Here is a 23,062-nt window from a genome sequence, read left to right on the forward strand (position 1 = left end):
AAACTGTATTTATCTTTTAAGTGTGTCTGTACAGAGTGCAGGTGGCGGTGTGTGTTTTGTGTCTTTGAGACTGCAGCATCATGACTCAGTCAGACTCAGACAGTTATGAGTGTCTTCTGATGAATTTACTACAAGAACAGAGGAACTTGGGATTTCTGGAGCGAATAGATCAAACCAGGGTGGCTGCTCTGGATATCTTGTTATGATTTTAGTGCTGCGGTGTCTGTCACAGTTCATCCGCTCTTCAAAGGATTGAAACGTTCATGCTTTCTGGCAGTTTGGTGCTTATTTAAGGCGATCCACAGGTCTTTATTTAGCTGCCTGTGGGTGCATTGTTCTTATCTTCCTGTGGCCTTTGAGGCCTTTTGTAAAGAGAAAGAAAATACTGGTAATGCTTCGCCTGTGAGAACAAAATCACCTTTTTCCCATCAGTGTAACAAACAAAAATGTCAGATGGATAGCACATTCTTAACTGTCTTTTTCTTGTTAGGTGAATAATGACAATTGGCTGGAGTGGCTAAACAACTAAAATGCTCTGTATGGATCTGTGTGTAGCCTGCTTGTTTCACAGTATCGATCCATTTTTTTAGCCTGGTGTTGATCAGTATTAGCTGTTTACGTGTCCACTCAACTAACCTAATCGCTGAGGCTCTGTGTACCTTTTATAATGAGGGACCCAGATGTCCCAGCAGTCTCAAGACCGATGATTGTTTCAGCCACAGGGACCAGCGCCTGGAGGCTCATTCTCACCTCACCTTCTTTGTTGCGTCCCTTTGTTGGTCTGAAGCTAGATGACGTCAGACAGCATGAAGAGAACCGCTTAAATACCTCTATTTGTTTCCCATAAAGGGGTGATAAAAGGCCACTACTTAGCTCTGAAATGGATGTTTGTATTGATTGTGTGTAAAGATTTAATGTGTTGCATGGTTCGCCTTGATGACTGTCACTGTTACACACTGAAGAGTCTTTGGTCCAATCTACTTGTTTGTTATGACGTGTCACATTGGTCATTTTTAATCTAATTATCATTTAACCCTCTGAGACCCACATAGACCAGTTATTGTCTTTTTTGGTTGGATAGGGGATCTTTTGGTGGAGATAGCAGGTCAACAGTATATACTACACAGAATTGGTATACATCACCTGAAAGCAGGGAACCTGGAGATTAATTTGAGATGCAGCTCAACACTGTGTTAAGTTTTTCTGGTCACAGCGTCACGATGGAATTATATGAAGGCCATTCCCATGCTCATTTATGTCTCATACGTTTTTGCAGCAATTTTTGGGGTTGATACCATTTGTTACATAGCTTGGGTGCTCAATTTAAGCATGTTGTACCACTCGAGAATTGATAAAAAAAATTGTCAAATCCCTCCATAATATCACATTAAGATACCAAGCCCTTGAGGAACACCATAGAAAAATCCATGCTGTGATTTGGAATCAAAAACTCTTGATATTTGGTGATTTCTATAAGCATTGCATGTTTTGGTGATTGGGTAGAGTGCACCTCTGCTCTGGAAACTGCTTTGAACCTCCCTTGTTGTCAATAAACCTATGAAAGCCATCCATCCTCTGAATGCCCGAGGTCTCTAATTTCTGGTTGTAAAGTTTACTGACACTGTAATGATCCTATAGGTCACTAGGTCTTTTTAGACCGTGATGTCCATTTAAAACTGGTCTCACCACAGTGAAATGGCCACTTTGGGGGCTAACATCATCACATGAATAAAACAGGGCCCACTGAATTCATAAGAGGCTCAGCTTTCCATTCATACCCAATTTATGCATTTCCAAGTCTATTTAGGGAGCCCAGTATGCAGAAATATTCAAATACAATCTGCGATAATAACACATTTATACTGCATGCAAAGAAGTGCATAGTTTGTGCCCAAAACTGAATGGGACTAGTATAAAGAGGGCATGTCTGTAAAGGAGAGACTTGTGGGTACAGAACCCATTTCCATTCAGATATTTTGAGGTGAGAGGTCAAGGCACCTCTGTGAAAATAGCCATGCTGTTTTCCAGTATCATCACTCAAGCTTTAAAACTCAGCTCTCTATAGCCTCTGAAAGACAAGAATGTCGGCCAGGATTGCCAGTGACCCAGCAGGTCTCAGAGGGTTAATTTACTTGTCACTCCTGTCATGTCAGATTTGTTTTATGCCCAACAGCTGTCTAAATCATTTGAGAGTAAAGAGTTTTCCATTAGTTATTCTGCACAGTTGATGAAGTTAAAGTTGTTTGTTTTTTACTTTAATCACAGTTGATGTACCGGTAGTCATTTTTTAGTCACAATAGCACTGCGACACAGAGTTTGGTCCAGACTGAAATATCTGGATGACCATGAAATTATGTTTGGACATTCATGATCTCCAAAAGATGACTTTAGTGATCTCCTGACTCTTCTCTGTAGCATCTCCATGATGTTGACATTCTTGTTAATAAGTGAAATTTGTCAATAACTGCCAGACAGATCGCCATCAAATTTGGTACAGATGTTCATGTCCCTTTCAGGATGAATTGTAACGACTTTGGTGACCCTCAGACTTTTCATCTAATCGAAGTTTAATTTGTCGGATTCATTGCAAAACTGATGACAGTCCCAGTAGCTTCAGCTGCACTTTGTATTTATTTCTAATTAGTACATGCTAACATGCTAACACACACTAAACTAAGATGAAGGACATGAAAACATTATGTTTGCTTAACATCAGTATGTTAGCATTAGCGTTATATAGTTATGTGTGCTTGTTAATGTTAGTATTTAATTTGTGCCTAACACAGCCTCACAGAGCCACTAGCATCACTGTAGACAGATAAAATTAGTTGGTCACCTATAACCGGACTGTCTTCACCCGTTTAGCATGGTCAGACAGCAGGAAGAGAATAGCAATTGTTCAGATACATTTTTTTTTCATATAGAAGAGTGATAATAGGCTCTCTAGCCCTGAAAACAGATGTCTGTATTGATTGTCAGAAGCTGAAAGACTTGATAAACTAATAAGCTAGCCTGGCGGGCTCATGGGCTGCTCAAGCTCCGGACGTTAACCCATCCTGGTGTTTCCTCCGCAGCCTCCACTTCACCCAGCTTCACTCAGCTGCCCGATAAACCCGCTGCTTCTTCCCACTTTAACCTGAAATGATGTTTTAGCCTAGCGGGCTAAAACATCGCTCTCACTCACAGAGAAGAGGAGGAACGTTAGCGTTAGCTCCCGGTGTTAGCACTAGCCAGGATCCGGCAATGTTTCTAGCCGAGTTGGCTGCCACCGGCTACTGGAGTAACTTACAGCTATGGAGTGCTTCTACCAGCTCTTCTAGTCACTGAGCCTCACCTCCATCTCAGCAAATATATTACAAAAATGTAGCCTTGTGAGTTGCACGCCTGGCTTGCCAGGCTGCCCGCGAGGCTACATTTTATAATGCTAATTGAAAATGTTAGCTGGGCTGCCGTGCTAACTTACTCACCTAACACAACCGTAACGCCTGACCCATTGCTGGGACCGAGCCGCTAATAACTCAAGCTCCGGACATTAACCCATCCTGGTGTTTCCTCCGCAGCCTCCACTTCACCCAGCTTCACTCAGCTGCCCAATAAACCCACTGCTTCTTCCCACATTAACCTGAATAACAAACCAGGGCTCGGTGCTCGCCTCGCCAGCCACTCCCAGCTAGCACCGGATTGTTATTGAGGTTAAAGTGGGAGAGGCAGCAGATCTGTGGGGCACCTGAAGTGGAGCCTGAGGAGGAAGCACTGGTTAGCCCCAGCTCTCCGCCATTTCGCTTCAAAAATACACGCTGCCATTGCTCACTGGCTGTAGCCTTTTATAGGGAGGGAGGGCCAAGGGCTCCCAGGGGGGTTCACATGAACGCGCAGCCGGACCGGCTTGTAAACAATGGGCTGGAGATCAACACAGAGAGAGGTTGTGTGAGGTCATGCTATACTCCAGATGAAATTACACCTCTAGTTCTTCACATAGCGATTTTTTAATTCTTTCAATCTAGAAATGATGAATTTCGCTTTCGGCCTACTTTGTGTGCAGTGCTAATTGGCAAATGTTAGCATGCTAACATGCTAAATCTAGGTGGTGAACATGGTAAACATAACTCCTTTTTAGGTTCAGCAGGCTAGAATATGAGAGCATGTTAGCATGCTGGTGTTAGCATTCAGCTCAGAGGACCACTGTGCTTCAGTACAGCCTCAAACAGCAGCTAGCATGACATTTGACTGATACACTGTGTCTCCAATCAGATACTTCTGATAGTACACTTACAGGTGGCAGTTTGTACATGTGTTGCACTCTCTTCATCTACTTCATCGCCACTACTGTACACAATTAAAAAACTACGACACCCATAATTAATGTAGGAACTGCTGCAGCCAAAGTGCAGCTGTTGGGAGCTGCATGACGACTCAACCACCATGATCAGTTTTTAATGTTTAATCAGGCAATAACTACTCCAGACTCTGCTCTAGTGTCATTTTCAGGACAATTGGGGCAGGATTCTGCTTGGATTTCAGGATTGTCCTGAATTTTTCGGGATGTCTGGTCCCCCTAGTTAAAGTATATTTGTTGTGTTGTTTTGGTGTTCACTGCAGTAGTCAGCCACCATTTCATAAATTTATTTAAAATGTGTCTGAAGTACAGCCCTGTGTGGTACATGGTGCACCATCGGAGCACTGCTCTTCGTTTACACTTACTGAGATTTAACTAATTTTGAACAGTGAAAACAAATCTCTACAGATATGTAAACACAAAATAATTGCACAACATATCCACACCCCCTAACACTGTTTAGAATATAACACATCCACAGTAAGTCACCACTGGTGCAGGCAGTTTGCTGTTAGAGGTTGCAAATGAGATGAGTGTAATCAGCATGTGACAAGTGATTCTTAAGCTCAAGTTAAAGTGGCCAAAATTATACATCACTGCTTTTTTATAACAGAGACAGTTTCACCAGAGCAAATGTGAGATTCAGTCAATTCAGAGATGTGAAATTTTCAATTCATATACTTCTCTGTGCATCGTCCTCTGATATCATTATATTATTATATATATATTATATATGTGTGCATGCTCCCATAACAGGATGACTAAGTACACCACATATTTCTTTTTGACATTATTGATCTCAGCAGTCCTTAAATTTGTATAAAACATGAAAACAAACTTTGATCGTGGCCTAATATCATCCATCAAAAAAATATTACTGAACGTCCATATGATCACCTGTTTGAATATGACTGATTAGATCCCAGGTTGGTCGAGCCCAAGCTGCAGCCTCTTAAACCTCCAAACAAGCTTCACGGCCATAAAACACACGCCTAATGAGAGCGAGGCCTCGAGTGGATTGGAGCTCTTGTGATACGACTTTGTCATAAACACAGCCTCACTCACGCAATCACCATTAAAAGTTAAGAGTAAATAGCTTCAGCCCTCTGCATTGTCTCGCCTGGTTTGCTCAGGATTTTAATTGCAATTAGCGCAGCTGATTTATCGACGCGTAGTGGTGGGTTTCAGCACCATGCCGTGTTAGGCTAATTGGTTTGGTTAAAAAGGCGTGACAGGGAGCACGCTGTAGCTCTCAGAAAGAGGATCGGCTCCATGGATCGCAACAAGAAGTTTCTGTGTGCGGTCCTTCCTGCGTGTTTTCTCAAGTCTGTTTTCATTCCTTCCATCTTCCTTCACTCTTTTCCTCTCTTATCTTCCCTTTCGTCTTTTTCTAACATTTCCATCCTGCCCCCCCTTAGTGCTACCAAACACTTCTCAGATGGGATTTGTCACAGTAGTAATAACACTCAATCAGTTCTCTATGAGCCGCCTTGCTCCATCTCCTCTCTTATCAAGTGAGGATCTGCTACGACAGCCAGTTTAAAAGAAAAGTAATCATTCACTGATCACACGCCATTACTCTGCTGCTAAATGGAGGAGGAAAGGGGGGAGCGGAGAATGTGTGTATTCCTCTTCTAGTCAGATAAAATGTCAACATTTCACTGCAGGTGTTAGTGGAGACTGAGCAGCGGTACTGTTGCTCCTTACATGTCCCTCCTGTCACCCGCTCCAAGAGAGAAGGCTGAACAAGTCGAAGCTGCAGCTTTACACGGCGAGCGAACCGAGTCTGTGCACTGAGCTGTATGCTAAAGGAGTGGCTCTCTCAACAAGGGTGTGAATCTGTGATGTCTGTGGCGTGTATGGCTGTCTGCTCTGTGACCAACAGGGCAACAGCGGCATGCTCTGGCAAACAGGACACAGGGACACACAACCCAAGAGACTTTTGCTGTGCACATGAAACGTTCTAAATGTTAGCTCCATATTCAAGATGTAAAGTTGCAGCCCCGTGTTGAGAAGCACAGGTTCAGTTGTCTTAAAGCTTTTATGCTTCTTCTCTAACTGAGGCTCCCACTTCGTGATTGGTTAATAAAGGAAATCTATGAGAGATGATCACTTGTAACCAAAGCATTTCTTAATACATGAAATGTAGTGGTGATGCACGATGATATTGATGTGTCATGTGTATCGCCAGATTCAGGTTTTAAAATGAAATACCAGCATCGACTTGAAATGAACAATTCTGCCAATATGACAGGTTGATAAGTTGTCACATTAATTATGCAACTTCAATTAGTCGAAATAGGTCCCAGTTGTAATAATTGTAAGAATTGCCTCAGGGCATCATCCAAGTCTGTTAAAGGGATACTTTGCTGATTTTCAACCAGCTTTGCATCATAACAGTGTGGGTAGTATGTGTTAATTAATTGTGGTAAACTGCCCTCCATCTTACCAGTGCCCAGATCTCCTTGCTCATCTCTCAGCTCAAATCTGCCAGATCATGCATTTCGTGTCCATCTGGCTGATTTTCGATGGCTTTAAATCTTTTGCTCAAAGTACAGATTGTACTTCCACTTTTTTGTTTGCCAGTCACCACGGACACAAAGAGTTTAGAAGCAGATGAAGAGGGAGACCCACCCCTCTGTCTCTCTCAAACTGAGATCAAACCATAAAACTAGGCAGTGCTGACCACATACAAACCAATATCCTGTTACTGTATTGCCTTATTCTCACCTACAGTGTGTTCAGAAACATACTTTAGTGCACTGTTTGGCTGTGATATGAGAATTTGTGAAGGGAAAGTAAAGGCTGAAAAAACTGAGATCATACAGTAAATTTTTTTGTAAATGGGTTGAAAAATTCAAACAGTTTTCTTCTAAAAAAGATAAGAGAAGATGTCTCAAGTTATCTTTTTAAGGCTGCAACTAATGATTATATTTTTTGTATTTATTGATCTGTCAGTCTTGGCTATTGATCTGATGACAATAGGCCCTTGGGGGTCAACAGCCATAGGAGATGTGTAGCCAGCAGATATTCGGGGCAAGACCTTCGCTTTTGTACACCAGTCATTGTTTACAGTTTGATTTGCATTTTAGACAGGTTCAGACAACATTTTGGTTAATCTCTTTAAACAGATAGGGGCATATGGATGCAGATAAATTAGTTAAAAGCTCATAAAAATCTAAATCATCGTTAGACGATAGCCGATGGGTTCCAAGATCTTTGGCCAATACATTCAGCCTCTTTTGCTCCTCATATGGACTGTTTACCTGCTGCTCAAATGTGATTTGTCAGTACTAATCCAATGCCAAATGCAGACCAGAATATCCCATCAATATAGTTCAAGATTGATCTGCAGGAGTCATTTTGAGGATATAAGAAGAATTCCACAGTGTAAATGTTAGGTGCAAGTTAAGGAAACAGTAACAGATGTTTTGTCCTCCTGTTTCAGTGTAGATGCATTTCCTCAATGCTTCACCTTGTTCATAGCAAAGCGATACGCATCCAGCACGTCTTATCTTCATCCTGACTCAGTGCCAGTGCTCGACAGTCTTACAGAGCAGAACGAGAGCAGAGGGGGTGAAGATGAACAGCGGAGGGGTGAGAGCAGAGTGGAGTTGAGTGGAGCAGGAAAAGAGCAGAGCGGAACAGAAAGGCAGGAGCGAGGCCACAACACATCCCAAATATAAAAGATGAGAGCGGGACGAGCCAGAGATAGCTCAGCGAAGCCGGGGTCGCAGGCAAAAAGCCACATTTGTTAATGTGGGGTTCAGCCAGCAAGATGTCAAGAGACAGGATACCACATTATACAGAAGTTACACAATGCCAGCCGAGCCACTTAGCACACAGCATGAGTAATGCAGTGTTTATTCACCGTGGAATAACTCACCCAGGTTCACTGGCCCAACTGACGCACTTAGACAATAACTTGAGCTATGAATTGATCTTTAATCAGTTGTGTACAGTGAGGTCAGGGATTTACTGGCATCAGAGTCATCACACTAATATTTAACTTAGTACCTGCACGGGACAGGAAAAGTTTCCAAAGTTAATTTCATTGTTTCCAGATGAAGCTCAATACCTTACGAATGACAGAACATGTAATTCGAAAAACAAAGTCACACACGTTCTTAGTGGGTGTTACCCTCCACCAGGGCTGTTCCTTGTCTCAGATTCTGTTAGGTGATACTCATGGACAGGATCTCAAGGCGCTACTAGGGGGGAGGAGGAAGTCCAGTTTGGTGACCTCAGAATTGCATCTCTGCTTTTTGCAGATGATGTGGTTCTGTTGGCTTCATCACAGCATGACCTCCAGCATGCACTGGGGTGGTTTGCAGCCGAGTGTGAAGCCGTCAGGATGAGAGTCAGCACCTCAAAATATGAGGCCATGGTTCTGTGCCGGAAACCAGTGGATTACCCCCTCAGGATTGGGATAGTTACTGCCCCAAGCAAGGGAGTTCAAATATCTCGGGGTCTTGTTCATGAGTGAAGGTAGAATGGAGCGTGAGAAAGATCATTGGTTTGGTGCAGCGTCTGGAGTGAAGCAGGCACTGCACCGGCCTGTCATGGTGAAGGGGGAGCTGAGCCGGAAGGCAAAGCTTTGGATGTACTGGTCCATCTATGTCGTATGAGCTATGGGTAGTGACTGAAAGACTGAGGTTGTGGATACAAGCGGCTGAGATGAGTTTCCTCCGTGGGGTGCCTGGGCTCAGCCTTAGAGACAGAGTGAGGAGCTTGGACATCCGGAGGAAGCTCGGAGTACAGCTGCTGCTCCTTCACAGTCAAAAGGGGTCAGTTGAGGTGGTTCAGGCATCTGATCAAGATCCCTCCTGGGCGCCTCCCGTTAGAAGTGTTCTGGGCACGTCCCACTGGTATGAAGCCCCGGGGCAGACTCAGAACACACTCAAGGGATTACATATCTTGTCTGGCCCGGGAACCCGTAGGGATCCCCCAGGAGGAGCTAGGAAAAGTTGCTGGGGAGAAGGACAAAAGGAATGCTTTGCTTGGCCTGCTGCCCTCCGTGGCCCCGCTTCGGATAAACAATTGAAAATGATGAATGACAGAACGTGTTTAAAGAATACTGATGATTGTCAAGAAACACACAAATACACAGTTTGTTACTGTGGATGTTTCTGGCCATGTCTGAAATTAGTGCTGAAACAATCAGTCGATAAAGCAATAAGTTACTTGACCAAAAGTGTATCAACAGTTTTGGTATTTGATTTGTCATGTAAGTCATTTATCCAACCTAAACGTCAATGCCAGTTCTTGTAATTTGAGTACATTTTGAGATTGTTATTTGGACAAAACAGGCAATTTCAAGATGTCATGTTGTAATCTGAGAACTTGCGGATGTCAGTTTTCTGACATTTTATTGAACAAATTATTAATTGATTGATCTAAATCCAGTGGCTCTCAAACTTTTATTGTCATGCTCGCCTCAGAAACAGATTTGATTTTTATTCCTTCATTTACGCACTTCTGCAGTGCCCATTCAAAAGGCGCCTGTTTGAAACGGGCAGATTGCTTGGCCTCTGGTATTGCTCTTTGCAGCTTTTTCGAGAACCACTCATCCAAACAACTTCATACAACACTGCTTGTACTTGTGTCCTCAGCAAAACACCTGCCACAACATAGTAAGCAATGCTCAAGTATACCCATCATTTGCAAGCTAGCTATTTGAGACCAGGCTGTTTATGGAAACAAAAATGTTCAATCTGTTACATCGCTAATGCCTGAAATGCTTGAGTTCACTCCGGTCTTTCTTTCTTCATCTGTTCTTGGACGTACTGTAGCAGGCAATGAAGAGCGAGCTATACGCAGCATGCTGTTCAGCAGTCTAATTCGTGTCCCATCTCACTACACTACCCAGTGTGTACTTCAGGCAGTAGTAACGCACTACTAATAAAGATGTCTAGATCTCAAGAGCTCGCACTTGACACTGCACTTTCTTGGGTCCTCAGCAAAGTACCTGCCAAGTCATCTGAACATCTGAGCAATGGTTGTCAAGAAAATCAATCGACAATCACAGAGACTCCTATTGGGGCATAACAATTAACCTGGAAATCCAGATGCCCCGCCCCCAGCAAATTCTCATTTGCACTGCACGGGGATCTGGCCCCGACGAGCAGAGCCCGCTGAATCGCCTATTGGACCAATCAGATCAGTCTATCTGACAGAGGCGGGCTCTGTGCGGGCGTAACATGACGAGGACAGCGCTGCGCCGTAGGAGTCGAAAAGTAAATAGCCAAGATGGCAGCTGCCGAAGGACCACGTCCATTCAGTGTAGCTTTGGAAGAAACGCTAAGCCAACTACACTTATCTTTTTCCTTGAGAGAGGAACAGAAGACTGCCCAAGAAGCCTTCGCTTCCAGGAAGGATGTCTTTGCTGTTTTGCCGATGGGATACGGCAAAAGCATAATATATCAGTTAGTCCCACTGTTCGGCAAACAAATGGGTTTAGTGTAATGAATACGTCACCTTGTTTTTTGCTCTGATTGGCCATCGTGCTATCCAATTGTGTGTGGCGGCATTTGAAATGCCTCAGTAAGCGCCGCCCCTTGGGAAGGAAGGGTGTATCAGTGGGCCAGACTCAAAATCTTTCTAGATTTGAGTCTGGATTTTCAGGCTAGGTAACAATATGAGCCAAGGTGAATTTAATTTAAATAACATTGTCCAGGTCTTTAACAGAATTTTCTGTGGGCAAATGAAAACGCAACTGCCAGTGTTGATCTTTTATAGAGTTGGTTTGGATTCGCCAAAGTCACACAACAACACAAACTAACTAACTGATTGAGGCAGCTGTAGACCAGCAGCTCCTGTGTCCTGTGAGGCAAATGTACTGTTTTTGTCAGTGGAGTCTGGTGGCTTTGAAGGGAGCGATATAATGGCTTTATGTTCCCTGTTGGAAAGGGCTGACTGACAGCGAGGTAAAGCAGGGAAAATATTCTTATGTCAACAAATGTACAATGCTTGGCTTTCATGATGGATGGTCCTTGGTGTCCATGATACTTCACTAAAATTTCCCAAACCTGAAGGTTACAGCTGTCTTGTTTTGTCTGATTAACAGTCCAAAACTTAAAGATATTCAGTTACCAGTGGTATTGAATATAGCCACAAATATTCACATTGAAGAAGCTGAAACAAGTTGTTTGTTAATTTAGCTTAAAAAAAACAACACTTTTCTCCTGATTGATTCAAAGGCTCATTGTTGTAGCTCTTGTATCTGCTACGATCTGCAAATCCCCACTGAGATATTTGTGTGAACAAAGCCCAAGTAAGTGTTTATTCAGTTGAGTGCAGTTTGATTCAAATGTGTTTTTCACACAGCTCGATAGTGACACATGTGAGGCTGAAGGTGTAACTATGCACTTAAAACAGTGTCAGCTGAGAGCAGAGAGAGGATTTAAGTCTCACAGATCTGTTTGGACGAGCAGGAATGAAGAGTCGACTTTGCTCTCTTTCTTTTTTCTTCATTCCCCTCTTCTTCACACACCCCCCCCCTCCACCTCCTCCTCGTCGCCCTCCTCCGATCCTCTCTTTTTCTCTGGAGCTTTGACAGAAGTTTCTCTCATCCTCACCGGCAGCTGTTGCCATGGTTGTGTCAGCGCTCTCCGCACTACCTGGGATGGTATTTCCATGGACACAGATCAGGATGACACGGGGCTGTGAGGTGTAGGAGGGAGGCAGTTCAGCGGTATCAGCAGTTCTGTGTGTTGGAGACAAACTGAAGGAGACAGAGGAGGAGGAGGAAGAGGAGGATTATGGTCTGGGAAGATATTAAACAGAGAGGAGCAGAAGTTGGAAAAAGAGTGAACATGAGAGAGAGAGGCCACTGTTGAAGGGTCATTTCTACTTGACGCAGATTTCCCTTTTTAACGCAGAGTTGTTCAGTTTCAATCCGTGAACAACAACAAAACAAGAGTTTAACAACCGGGGAGGCCTCCGACTGAGTCCAGCAGCTGTTCCATTAACACTGGAGTGGACATTAGAACATTTGAATTACATGATTATAATGTTTTCCATATGAACCATAAATCATGGCCTAAATTGGAGAGTCACTCTTTAACACATTCTCTGTGTCCATGAGAGGGAAGTGAAGAATTTGAAGAATTGGAGAATGATAATTTATGTATCATAAATACCGTAATGTTTAGAATATAAGGTGTTTTTCGTTCCTCCTGGAAATAAGTCTAAAAAAGTGGGCCAGTCTTGAATTCGGGTCTAAACTTTTAAATGTTAGTGTACATTCACATCAATGAAAGGTGCCAAATATCTGTACAATGAGTGTTCCTTTCCTGACCGAAGCGAGCCCCCATCCTGTACAGCAAGCCCATTACCACATCCATCATTCAGCTGAAGAAGGCCTCGGAAATCATTTAGGATCTGAAGATATCCACGACCGACTTCAAAGCTAGCCTTGGTAGATGTAGAAGAATGATGCAGCATAATGGCCCCTTCAGTTACAACACGACATTAGCACCACTGCGCTCTGAAACCCATTATTTCCAATGGCTTGCTGTGCCACGACGGCTTTTCGCTTTGTCGTAGGTTAGAGCTTACTCACAGTGCTGCATGCACTGAAGCCAGTGGCGACACAAGCTCAGATCTGACTTGTCTGATAAAGCCTTAATGGACTATCATGGCAATGCAGGGTGAGTCTTGCTGAGCAATCGCCCTTGGACTTCAGAGAGAAGCTACTGTTTTCTTTTTTTTAATGTAATGTGATTAAGTTGAGGAAAAAGGACTCCCACACCCTGGATCAGATAGGCAGTGCTGTTTATAAACCCATATTTTGACATGTGTTACACTTACACATTGGATTGCATTTATTTAATTTAAATGTGGCACATCTAAAAGATATTGCAAACAGGATTGTACAGCAAACTCGGAATGACTGTAAAGGTAGTGGGTGCCCAACCCGGGGATGGGATCCTCAGGGCTACCTAATTATATAGGAAACAAATTAACATCTATTTATTGATTCGATAAAATGTTCAATAATCCACCATTAAAAAACCAAAAAGTAGAATATTGGATATTTTTACCTCTTCAGGAAACTCTTCAGTTGAATCATATGAGAAGTAAACGTTACTCTTTAATTCACTGACACATGCAACCTGTGCAGATGTTTTGAATTGTTTTAAAAGTAGGATTGCAGTGGTACACGGGTTTTAAGGTAGGATACCATGTACATTTGCTTATCTACAATATTTCTAAAAATGCAGCTAGACAGAATCTCAACTTGATTTTACTTTTTACACAAACTTTCATTTAGGAAAATGGTTTCAAGGATCAATTATGGTGATAAAACTTTGTTCAATCAAAAACAACCCCTCTGATCTCAGTCCTTTAAGGGTAATTTTGACTTATAAGAATAACTCTGTAATAACAGTACCATGAAACAGTGATATTTTCTGAGACAGTTATCGTACCGTGAAAATCTCATACTGTTGCAATGTTACTCACAAGCCAGAAAGATTGGAAACCATTGCTTTGATATAATAGATATATTAATGCCTCTGTGGTGTACACAACATATATTAATAAAGATTATTAAAGCGTTTATTAATTATTACACTTGAGTATCATGATATTATGGGTTTTTTTTTATTTTTGACACTAAATATTTTCGATTGTTCGCACTTTTTTATTTTCTTAAGTTGTTTACCCTGAAAAAAAATCCTGCAGCAATTTTAATTTTTTTTATACTGACACAGGCAGATGTCAGTTCTTTTGCTGAGATTGCAGAAAAAAGTAGTGCTGTGATGTCGTATGTTACAGGGACTGTGATAAATACAAATATAGATCTCACTGTTCTGATTTTATAAAGAAAAATGAAGCTTTTTAATCCATAAGTTGGTGTTCTTTTTACTATGACAGGTTTCCTAAAATTGGGTTTTAAAACATCACAATATATTATTTTGCTTACAGTTACCCAGTATTGAAATGTAAATCGTGTATTGTGATACATATCATTAGATTCTTGCCAACACACAGCCTGGTGAATTCACCAATATTTCTTTGTAACATCCTAATAGGACTGTGGTTGTTTTTTATAAGTGGTTGTGATTATTATAGGATGTGAGGCAGTACATTTCAGTTTTATTTTAGTTCCACCGGCCTCATCGTGTCCACCCGATTGGATCTTTCTCGACATTGTCACTGAGTTAATGGTTCTCTGGTTTCATATTTGAAGGTGAGGCGCTCTGAATATTGTTAGCAAACGATCTCTGATCTGCTTCAGATAACAGCGGTCTTGTCATTTAGGTTTAAGAATTCGATTTCACGTCCACCAAATCCAGGTTTTATATGCCCACATCTTTCCCTGTGAGGGTGAAAATCAGTCGATCTCGATAAGACACCCATCTGGCCCGACACAAAGGCATTCGCTCCCTGAGCCGTCAGGTAAAGCTGACATTCCCATTCCCCTCTCTTAGCCTCCTGCCTCGCACTCATTGTAACCTCCATAATGCCTCTATTCATAAATCATCTTTTCTGGGCCCGTGTGACAGCAGGGACTCTGACCTCCTGCAGACTCTCCGTCTTGACCCCCTTCACTCCTGGTACAGCCGAGCAATCAAGGACAGCGGCAGATGGTGCCGAGCATCTCCACGTGAAAGGCCGAGTGTCATTTAATATAACAAAATGAGAGGCTGTGACTGACTGCAGCTTCTCCGTCAGGTCTCCCACTGACCGCCCATCTGTGTGTGGCAGAGTGACCACAGTCTGCTGCGCTCGTGACCTGCACACTGTTCAGCATCAGCGAGGATAACACACCCTTATCCTTAAATTCTCTATCAGCTGGACTCCTTGGTGGTTATTTTACTCATTTCTCTTAACAGTAGTTTTTAAGCTTCCCCCTGCTTCCAGTCTTTATGCTAAGCTAAAGCTAATTGCTCTCTGGTTACAGTGCCATATTCAGCCCAGACATGAGATAAAAGAAAGGGAACTTCCTTCTTAATTCTCCATCTTTGTTACCTAAAAGAAACGACTGCAGCATCCACATATTTCTTCCGTCTGTTGGAACGACGGGAACATTTCTCACTTCATCTAAAAGTGTTCACATTCACCCTGTTGTTCCACCCAGAGTTTCACCACTGCTCTTGTAGCCACATCCACAACACGAGGAGTTTTATTAGTGGTGCTTCACATCTGACACTGTGCATCCTCGTAGAGCTGTTTGTACTTGGTGTTGTGTTTTGACTCAGCACTCTTCACACGTGGTTTCCCTCTGCACCAACACACGTTTCATCTGCACATTTTACCCGATTGTGCATCTGTGTCCATTTTCTTTATTAAAAACTCAGCATGTAGAGTCCTCACCTGTGTGCTGGACGTGTGGCGCTGCTGCTGTTTGTGCTAATTAATGATCCAACATTAGCCCTCAGCCAGTTGATGTTTTGGAAGCAGAGCGGCGTCACATGCTCGCCCTGCTTTCACTCTCACACTGATCAACAGTTTACACAAAGCTACCGCCTGCTTTTCCAGAGAAACACAGCTTCGGCATTTCAGACATTTTAGGTGTGAAGGCTGCTCGCTCAGCTCGCACGAGCCACCACTTCTCACACACACACACACACACACACAGCCTGGAGTCTTTGTACTTACAAAGAGATGAATAAACTGAGTGTTGTTTTGAGTTGAATTAAAGGAGACAGCAGTCCTGTAGGATGCCGTCAAACTCTGTATCTGTGTGTCTTTCTCAGGGGATTCCTTCACTCAATTCCGGTTTTCAGAAGAAAAGGACTGGGAGATGGACTCATTTGCAGCCAGTCAGGTAAATCTATACTCTCCCCAGTGTGCAGCGTTCTGCACGGCGTCTTTGTCTTTCATGGATTTAACTCACTTTGTGAGATATGGATCCCTCAGATAGGCATATTACACCTGGATTTAAAATGCACAGCAGGTAGAAAGCAGGTGGTTGATCCATTAGTTTGGTTCACATTGATATATCCCAACTATCAGATGGATTGGCACAGAATTTTGTACAGACACTTAGGCCATGTTTACACGAAAACGATCCACTGGAAACAGAATCGTTTCTCATTTTCATTTTGAAAAAAGTTCCGCGTTTAGACGACAGCGTTTTGATAACAATCGCCGTGCACACGGATCCGCAAAAATGACCACAAACACTGCAGTATACATGCCAGGCCAGTAGTTGGCAGTGTGACACTTATGCTTCCTTCTACAGAGCGGCGATGTGTAAACAAACAAAATGGCGACCGTACGAATATTTGTCTGGACAGACGACGAGGTGGAGTTGCTACAGTAAATCTACACTATGATGGGGAAGTGTTGATAAATTCAATAGGGTGAGCAGCACAAGCAGAGCTCAGGAGTCTGCCATTGTTGTTGTGATGATCGACTTTCTCGCGCATGCCTAGTGACTGGAAGCGTATTGCGCATATGCGAAAAGTCTTTTCAGAGGAACTGCATATTGCAGGACCTTATTGATCCAAGATGATGAGTCTTAGGTCCCCTTTATACGACAATGATTTCAAATGAAAATGGTAAACTTTAATTGCATTTTGGCCGACCGTTTACACGACAGCGGCATTTTGGGTGCCTGAAAACGCAACGTTTTGAAAACAGGTTCCAGAGTGCAATTTTTTGGAAACGGCACTGTCTCCGTTGTCATGTAAACTTGCAATATGCAGTTCCTCTGAAAACGGGGACTTTTCTGGTGGACTCCTGAGCTCTGTGTGTGCTGCTCACCATATTGAATTTATCAACGCTTCTCAAGCAAAGTGTAGATCTACTGTAGCAACTCTACTTCGTCATCCGTCCAGACAAACATTTGTGTGGTTGCCATTTTGTTTGTTTATACATCGCCTCTCTGTAGAAGGAAGTGTAAGCGTCACACCGCCAACTACTAGCATGGCATGTATACTGCAGCGTTTTTGGTCATTTTTGCGGATCCACATCGATTGTTATCAAAACGCGGAACTTTTTTCAAAACGAAAATGAGAAACAGTTCGTGTAAACATGGCCTTACTGACTGATGATCACCTGACTTTTAATCATTGCTGGTTTGAGTGAAATGTCTCAACTCAAACTGTTGTTACTCTAAATAAGAGCTGCTAGTTTATCTTGACTTCCAGTGGCACATATTTCACCTGTCAAACACTTTGAGGTCTGATCCTTCCGTGCACTGTGCTGCCTCATCATTATGGCTGATGCTAAAAAAGCTAAAGCAGTAATAGTAATTTGGCAGCGTCGTCACATGCAGGATCAGGACTCCTACTGGATATTATTTTAAAAAACACGATGCCAGTACCAATGCTAGCAACCCTCTCAGCATGCAGAACTGCCACCTCCATTAAATACACTGCACTTGACTTCACCTCATCACAATATAGACTGTATGGGTTGTAGCTGCTGCGGTAGTGGGCCAGTCATACATCAAGTAAATCAAGAATGCTTGTGGTGATTGGCTGTGAGGGAAACCATACAAATAGTCATTTTTTTAGATCTATACTTGATACACAAAGGATCAAAAGCAGGTATCGTTTGATTAGAGAAGTTTTGATACTGCTTGGTTCTGGGTTATTTCATATAAATTATCAATTTTAATTTTAATTTTGTATCAAGTACCAATACCCAGCCCTGATCAGGACTGATCAGCTTTTATTGTGAGCAAACAGAGATGTTTTAACATTGAAACCACAAACACATCATGGCCTGTCATGACAGTTAACCGACTTGTCGAGGTCATGTCCATACATCGTACGATATCGACCCTGTGTTTTACATAAAAATGCCACCAACATTTTACCCGACATGATGTCGATTGTCCTCTTAACTATAGCGCTGTTAATCAATCTAGATTGTTTTGGTGTGAGTTGCAGAGTGTTGGAGATATCAGCTGTAGAGATGTCTGCCTTCTCTCCAATATAATGGAACTAGATGGCACTCAGCTTGTGGTGCTCAAAGCACCAAAAAAATACATTTGAATAACCCAACAGCAATGTCTCTTTCCAGAAATCATGACCTGGTTACTCAAGATAATCCACAGACCTTGTTGTGAGCAGTTTCATGTAGGAACTATTTTCTTTCAGCTGAACTTCACCCACTAATTGTATCATGACAGAAGGAAGAGTGCATCTACTCATGGACAAGAGGCTCATGCTTGTGGCAGCGTGAGATGTAAACATTAATGGCGTCTTCCTCGCTGAGCTGTAACATCAGCTAGCTCAGTGGTGCTAGGTGAGCTAGCAGTAGATGCACACTTCCTTTTGCACGGTGATACTACACAGAGACAGTGTGCCATCTAGTTCCATTATAGATATCTCTACAGCCAATACCTCCAACACCCTGCGTATCTACGTAGCTTCATAGCTAATGTTAGCATGATGATGAAGATCTACTGGGCTCAAGATGTTGCTGTAGATCTTAAATTCTCAATCTGTAATTTACCAGCAGTAAATCTAGATTGTGACTGCAAACAGCTGTTTTGGTAACATTTTTTCCCCTGTTTCCACTCTAGATGTCTGCAGTGTTTGTGGACCTCCCAGCGCTCGCCCAGAGCCTTCAACAAGTGCCTCTCCATCAGAGACTCAACCTGGATGCTGAGCTGCTTCAGGTAGGCTGTCTGACTGCATCTCCTCTTAACTGAACTTTGGTTGCGGGTTTTTAATGTATATTTATCATGCTGCTCCTGTTCAGGTCACAACACCAATAGAGCTGCCCACTATGACCCTCGCACCTAAACAGGAGGTGCCCAAAATGGCAACCTTCACTCCTCCGTCTGCACCTTTAAAAGTCCCCAGCACTGACCAGAAATTTCCTGTGGCTGCAAACCCAGCATCGGGCTCAGACTCCCAGGTTTCCTTGAGCGCTGCAGAGCCGCCGGTGGAAGATGATGGTGATGAAGAGCTGGACCAGCTGCTAAGTTTACAGAAACCAGTCTCGGGTGTTAGTGGAAACCAGTCTGTCAGTGTCACAGACGAGGAGAGTGTGCTCACAAAGAAAGGTGAGTTTATTCAGCATGTTTTATGTGAGTGCTCTGTATTTAAGTTTGACATTTTGGGAAATGAGCTTATTTGTTTTCTGTGGGAAAGTTAGCTGAGAGGATTGATCCCACTCATGTCGGTACAGTGAATATGAAGCTACAGCTAACAGTCACTTAGCTTAGCATTACGTCTGTGGCACAGGAAGGAAAACAGTGAGCCTGGCTCTGTCCAAAGGGAACAAAATTGGCCCTCCAGCACCTCGAAATACAAAACTTATTTACATCTTGCATTACAATGAAGTTGTTTTTGACTCTTTCAATTACTTTATTTTTGGACAAACAATACTATGACCTATTTTGATGAAGATTTTTATGATACACTATATTATGACTTTTGTGATATGACTTTTTTTGTTGTTGTTGTTGTTTTAGATATTTATGACATAGTATTTATTTTTTCTTTATTTTTTTGGCATACTATACTATAACTTATTTTTGGACTTTTATGATAAGTAAGTACATGTACATAAGTACATTGACTTTTTTTTATTTGTCTGTTTTGGCATACTGTAGGATGCTTTTTTTTTTTTTTTTTTTTACATACAATACAATATTATGACCTGTACTTTTAAGATTTGTATGACTATACTATTATCCAGACTGTTATTGAGACTTCTTCTAGTTCTCATATACTATGACTTTATTTCAATTTTTTTGACATACTATACTATGGCTTTTTTAAATAGCATGTTGCGACATACTATACTATGACACTTTTTTTTCATGATTTTGGACGACATACTATACTATGACATTCTTTCATGATTTTGGACGGCATACTATACTATGACTTTTTTCATGATTTTGGAGGACATACTATACTCTGACTTTTTTCATGATTTTGGACGACATACTATACTATGACTTTTTTCATGATTTTGGATGACATACTATACTATGACTTTTTTTTCATGATTGTGGACGACATACTATACTATGACTTTTTCATGATTGTGGACGACATACTATACTATGACTTTTTCATGTGGAGGACATACTATACTATGACTTTTTCATGACTGTGGATGACATACTATACTATGACTTTTTTTCATGATTTTGGATGACTATGACTTTTTTTCATTATTTTGGACGACATACTATACTATGACTTTTTTTCATTATTTTGGACGACATGCTATGCTATGACTATTTTTTATCACATTTTAATGACATACTATACTCTGACTTTTTCATATTTTTTATGGCATACTATTCTTTTTCCATCACGGTAGTACCATCTAGTAAACTTAATGTAAAATCTAATGTGTAAAATTGATGGACTGCCCCTTCAAATTTTTAATAAACTGATTTACAACATCAAATGATTTTGGACGACATACTATACTATGACTTTTTTCATGATTTTGGAGGACATACTATACTTTGACTATTTTTCATGATTTTGGACGACATACTATACTATGACTTTTTTCATGATTTTGGAGGACATACTATACTCTGACTTTTTTCATGATTTTGGACGACATACTATACTATACTTTGACTATTTTTCATGATTTTGGACGACATACTATACTATGACATTTTTTCATGATTTTGGACGACATATTATACTATGACTTTTTTCATGATTTTGGACGACATACTATACTCTGACTTTTTTCATGATTTTGGACGACATACTATACTATACTTTGACTATTTTTCATGATTTTGGACGACATATTATACTTTGACTATTTTTCATGATTTTGGACGACATACTATACTATGACATTCTTTCATGATTTTGGACGGCATACTATACTATACTTTGACTATTTTTCATGATTTTGGACGACATACTATACTATACTTTGACTATTTTTCATGATTTTGGACGACATATTATACTTTGACTATTTTTCATGATTTTGGACGACATACTATACTATGACATTCTTTCATGATTTTGGACGGCATACTATACTATACTTTGACTATTTTTCATGATTTTGGACGACATACTATACTATACTTTGACTATTTTTCATGATTTTGGACGACATACTATACTATGACATTTTTTCATGATTTTGGACGACATACTATACTATGACTTTTTTTCATGATTTTGGAGGACATACTATACTCTGACTTTTTTCATGATTTTGGACGACATACTATAATATGACTTTTTTTATGATTTTGGACGACATACTATAGTATGACTTTTTTTATGATTTTGGACGACATACTATACTATGACTTTTTTCATGATTTTGGAGGACATACTATACTCTGACTTTTTTCATGATTTTGGACGACATACTATACTATACTTTGACTATTTTTCATGATTTTGGACGACATACTATACTATGACTTTTTTCATGATTTTGGAGGACATACTATACTCTGACTTTTTTCATGATTTTGGACGACATACTATACTATACTTTGACTATTTTTCATGATTTTGGACGACATACTATACTATGACTTTTTTCATGATTTTGGACGACATACTATACTATGACTTTTTTCATGATTTTGGAGGACATACTATACTCTGACTTTTTTCATGATTTTGGACGACATACTATACTATACTTTGACTATTTTTCATGATTTTGGACGACAACATACTATACTATGACTTTTTTCATGATTTTGGCGGACATACTATACTCTGACTTTTTTCATGATTTTGGACGACATACTATACTTTGACTATTTTTCATGATTTTGGACGACATACTATACTATGACATTCTTTCATGATTTTGGACGACATACTATACTATGACTTTTTTTCATGATTTTGGACGACATACTATACTCTGACTTTTTTCATGATTTTGGACGACATACTATACTATACTTTGACTATTTTTCATGATTTTGGACGACATACTATACTTTGACTATTTTTCATGATTTTGGACGACATGCTATAATATGACTTTTTTTTATGATTTTGGACGACATACTATAGTATGACTTTTTTTATGATTTTGGACGACATACTATACTATACTTTGACTATTTTTCATGATTTTGGACGACATACTATACTATGACTATTTTTCATGACTTTGGACGACATACTGTACTGTGAAGTTTCTTCATGATTTTGGAGGACATACTATACTCTGACTTTTTTCATGATTTTGGACGACATACTATAGTATGACTTTTTTCATGATTTTGGACGACATACTATACTATGACTTTTTTTCATGATTTTGGAGGACATACTATACTCTGACTTTTTTCATGATTTTGGACGACATACTATACTATACTCTGACTTTTTTCATGATTTTGGACGACATACTATACTATACTATGACTATTTTTCATGACTTTGGACGACATACTGTACTGTGATGTTTCTTCATGATTTTGGACGACTTACTATACTATGACTATTTTTCACGATTTTGGACAACATGCTATGACATTTTTTCATGATTTTGGACGACATACTATACATTGACGTCTTCATGATTTTGGACAACATGCTGTGACATTTTTTATGATTTTGGACGACATACTATACCATGCCTTTTTTTCAAGATTTTGGACGACTTACTATACTATGACTTTTTTTATGATTTTGGGTGACATACTATACTATGACTTTTTTTTCATGATTTTGGACGACATACTATACTATGACTGTTTTTCTGATTTTGGACAACATGCTATGACATTTTTTTCTGATTTTGGACGACATACTATACTATGCCTTTTTTTCAAGATTT

At 40.8% G+C, this 23,062-nt stretch overlaps 1 protein-coding gene across 1 annotated transcript in view; it reads left to right on the forward strand.

Moving 5' to 3' along the window:
- aven (apoptosis, caspase activation inhibitor) overlaps window positions 1–23,062 on the forward strand; it is a 61,712-nt gene that overhangs the window by 36,923 nt on the left and 1,727 nt on the right. Inside the window, exons 3-5 of the mRNA XM_049589559.1 lie at window positions 16,042–16,112; window positions 18,825–18,920; window positions 19,004–19,310. Coding sequence (XP_049445516.1) covers window positions 16,042–16,112; window positions 18,825–18,920; window positions 19,004–19,310 — 474 coding nt within the window. The remainder of the gene's footprint in view (window positions 1–16,041; window positions 16,113–18,824; window positions 18,921–19,003; window positions 19,311–23,062) is intronic.

The sequence above is a fragment of the Epinephelus fuscoguttatus genome, linkage group LG11 (assembly GCF_011397635.1).
Source record: "Epinephelus fuscoguttatus linkage group LG11, E.fuscoguttatus.final_Chr_v1".
In the NCBI taxonomy this organism is placed as follows: Eukaryota; Metazoa; Chordata; class Actinopteri; order Perciformes; family Serranidae; genus Epinephelus; species Epinephelus fuscoguttatus.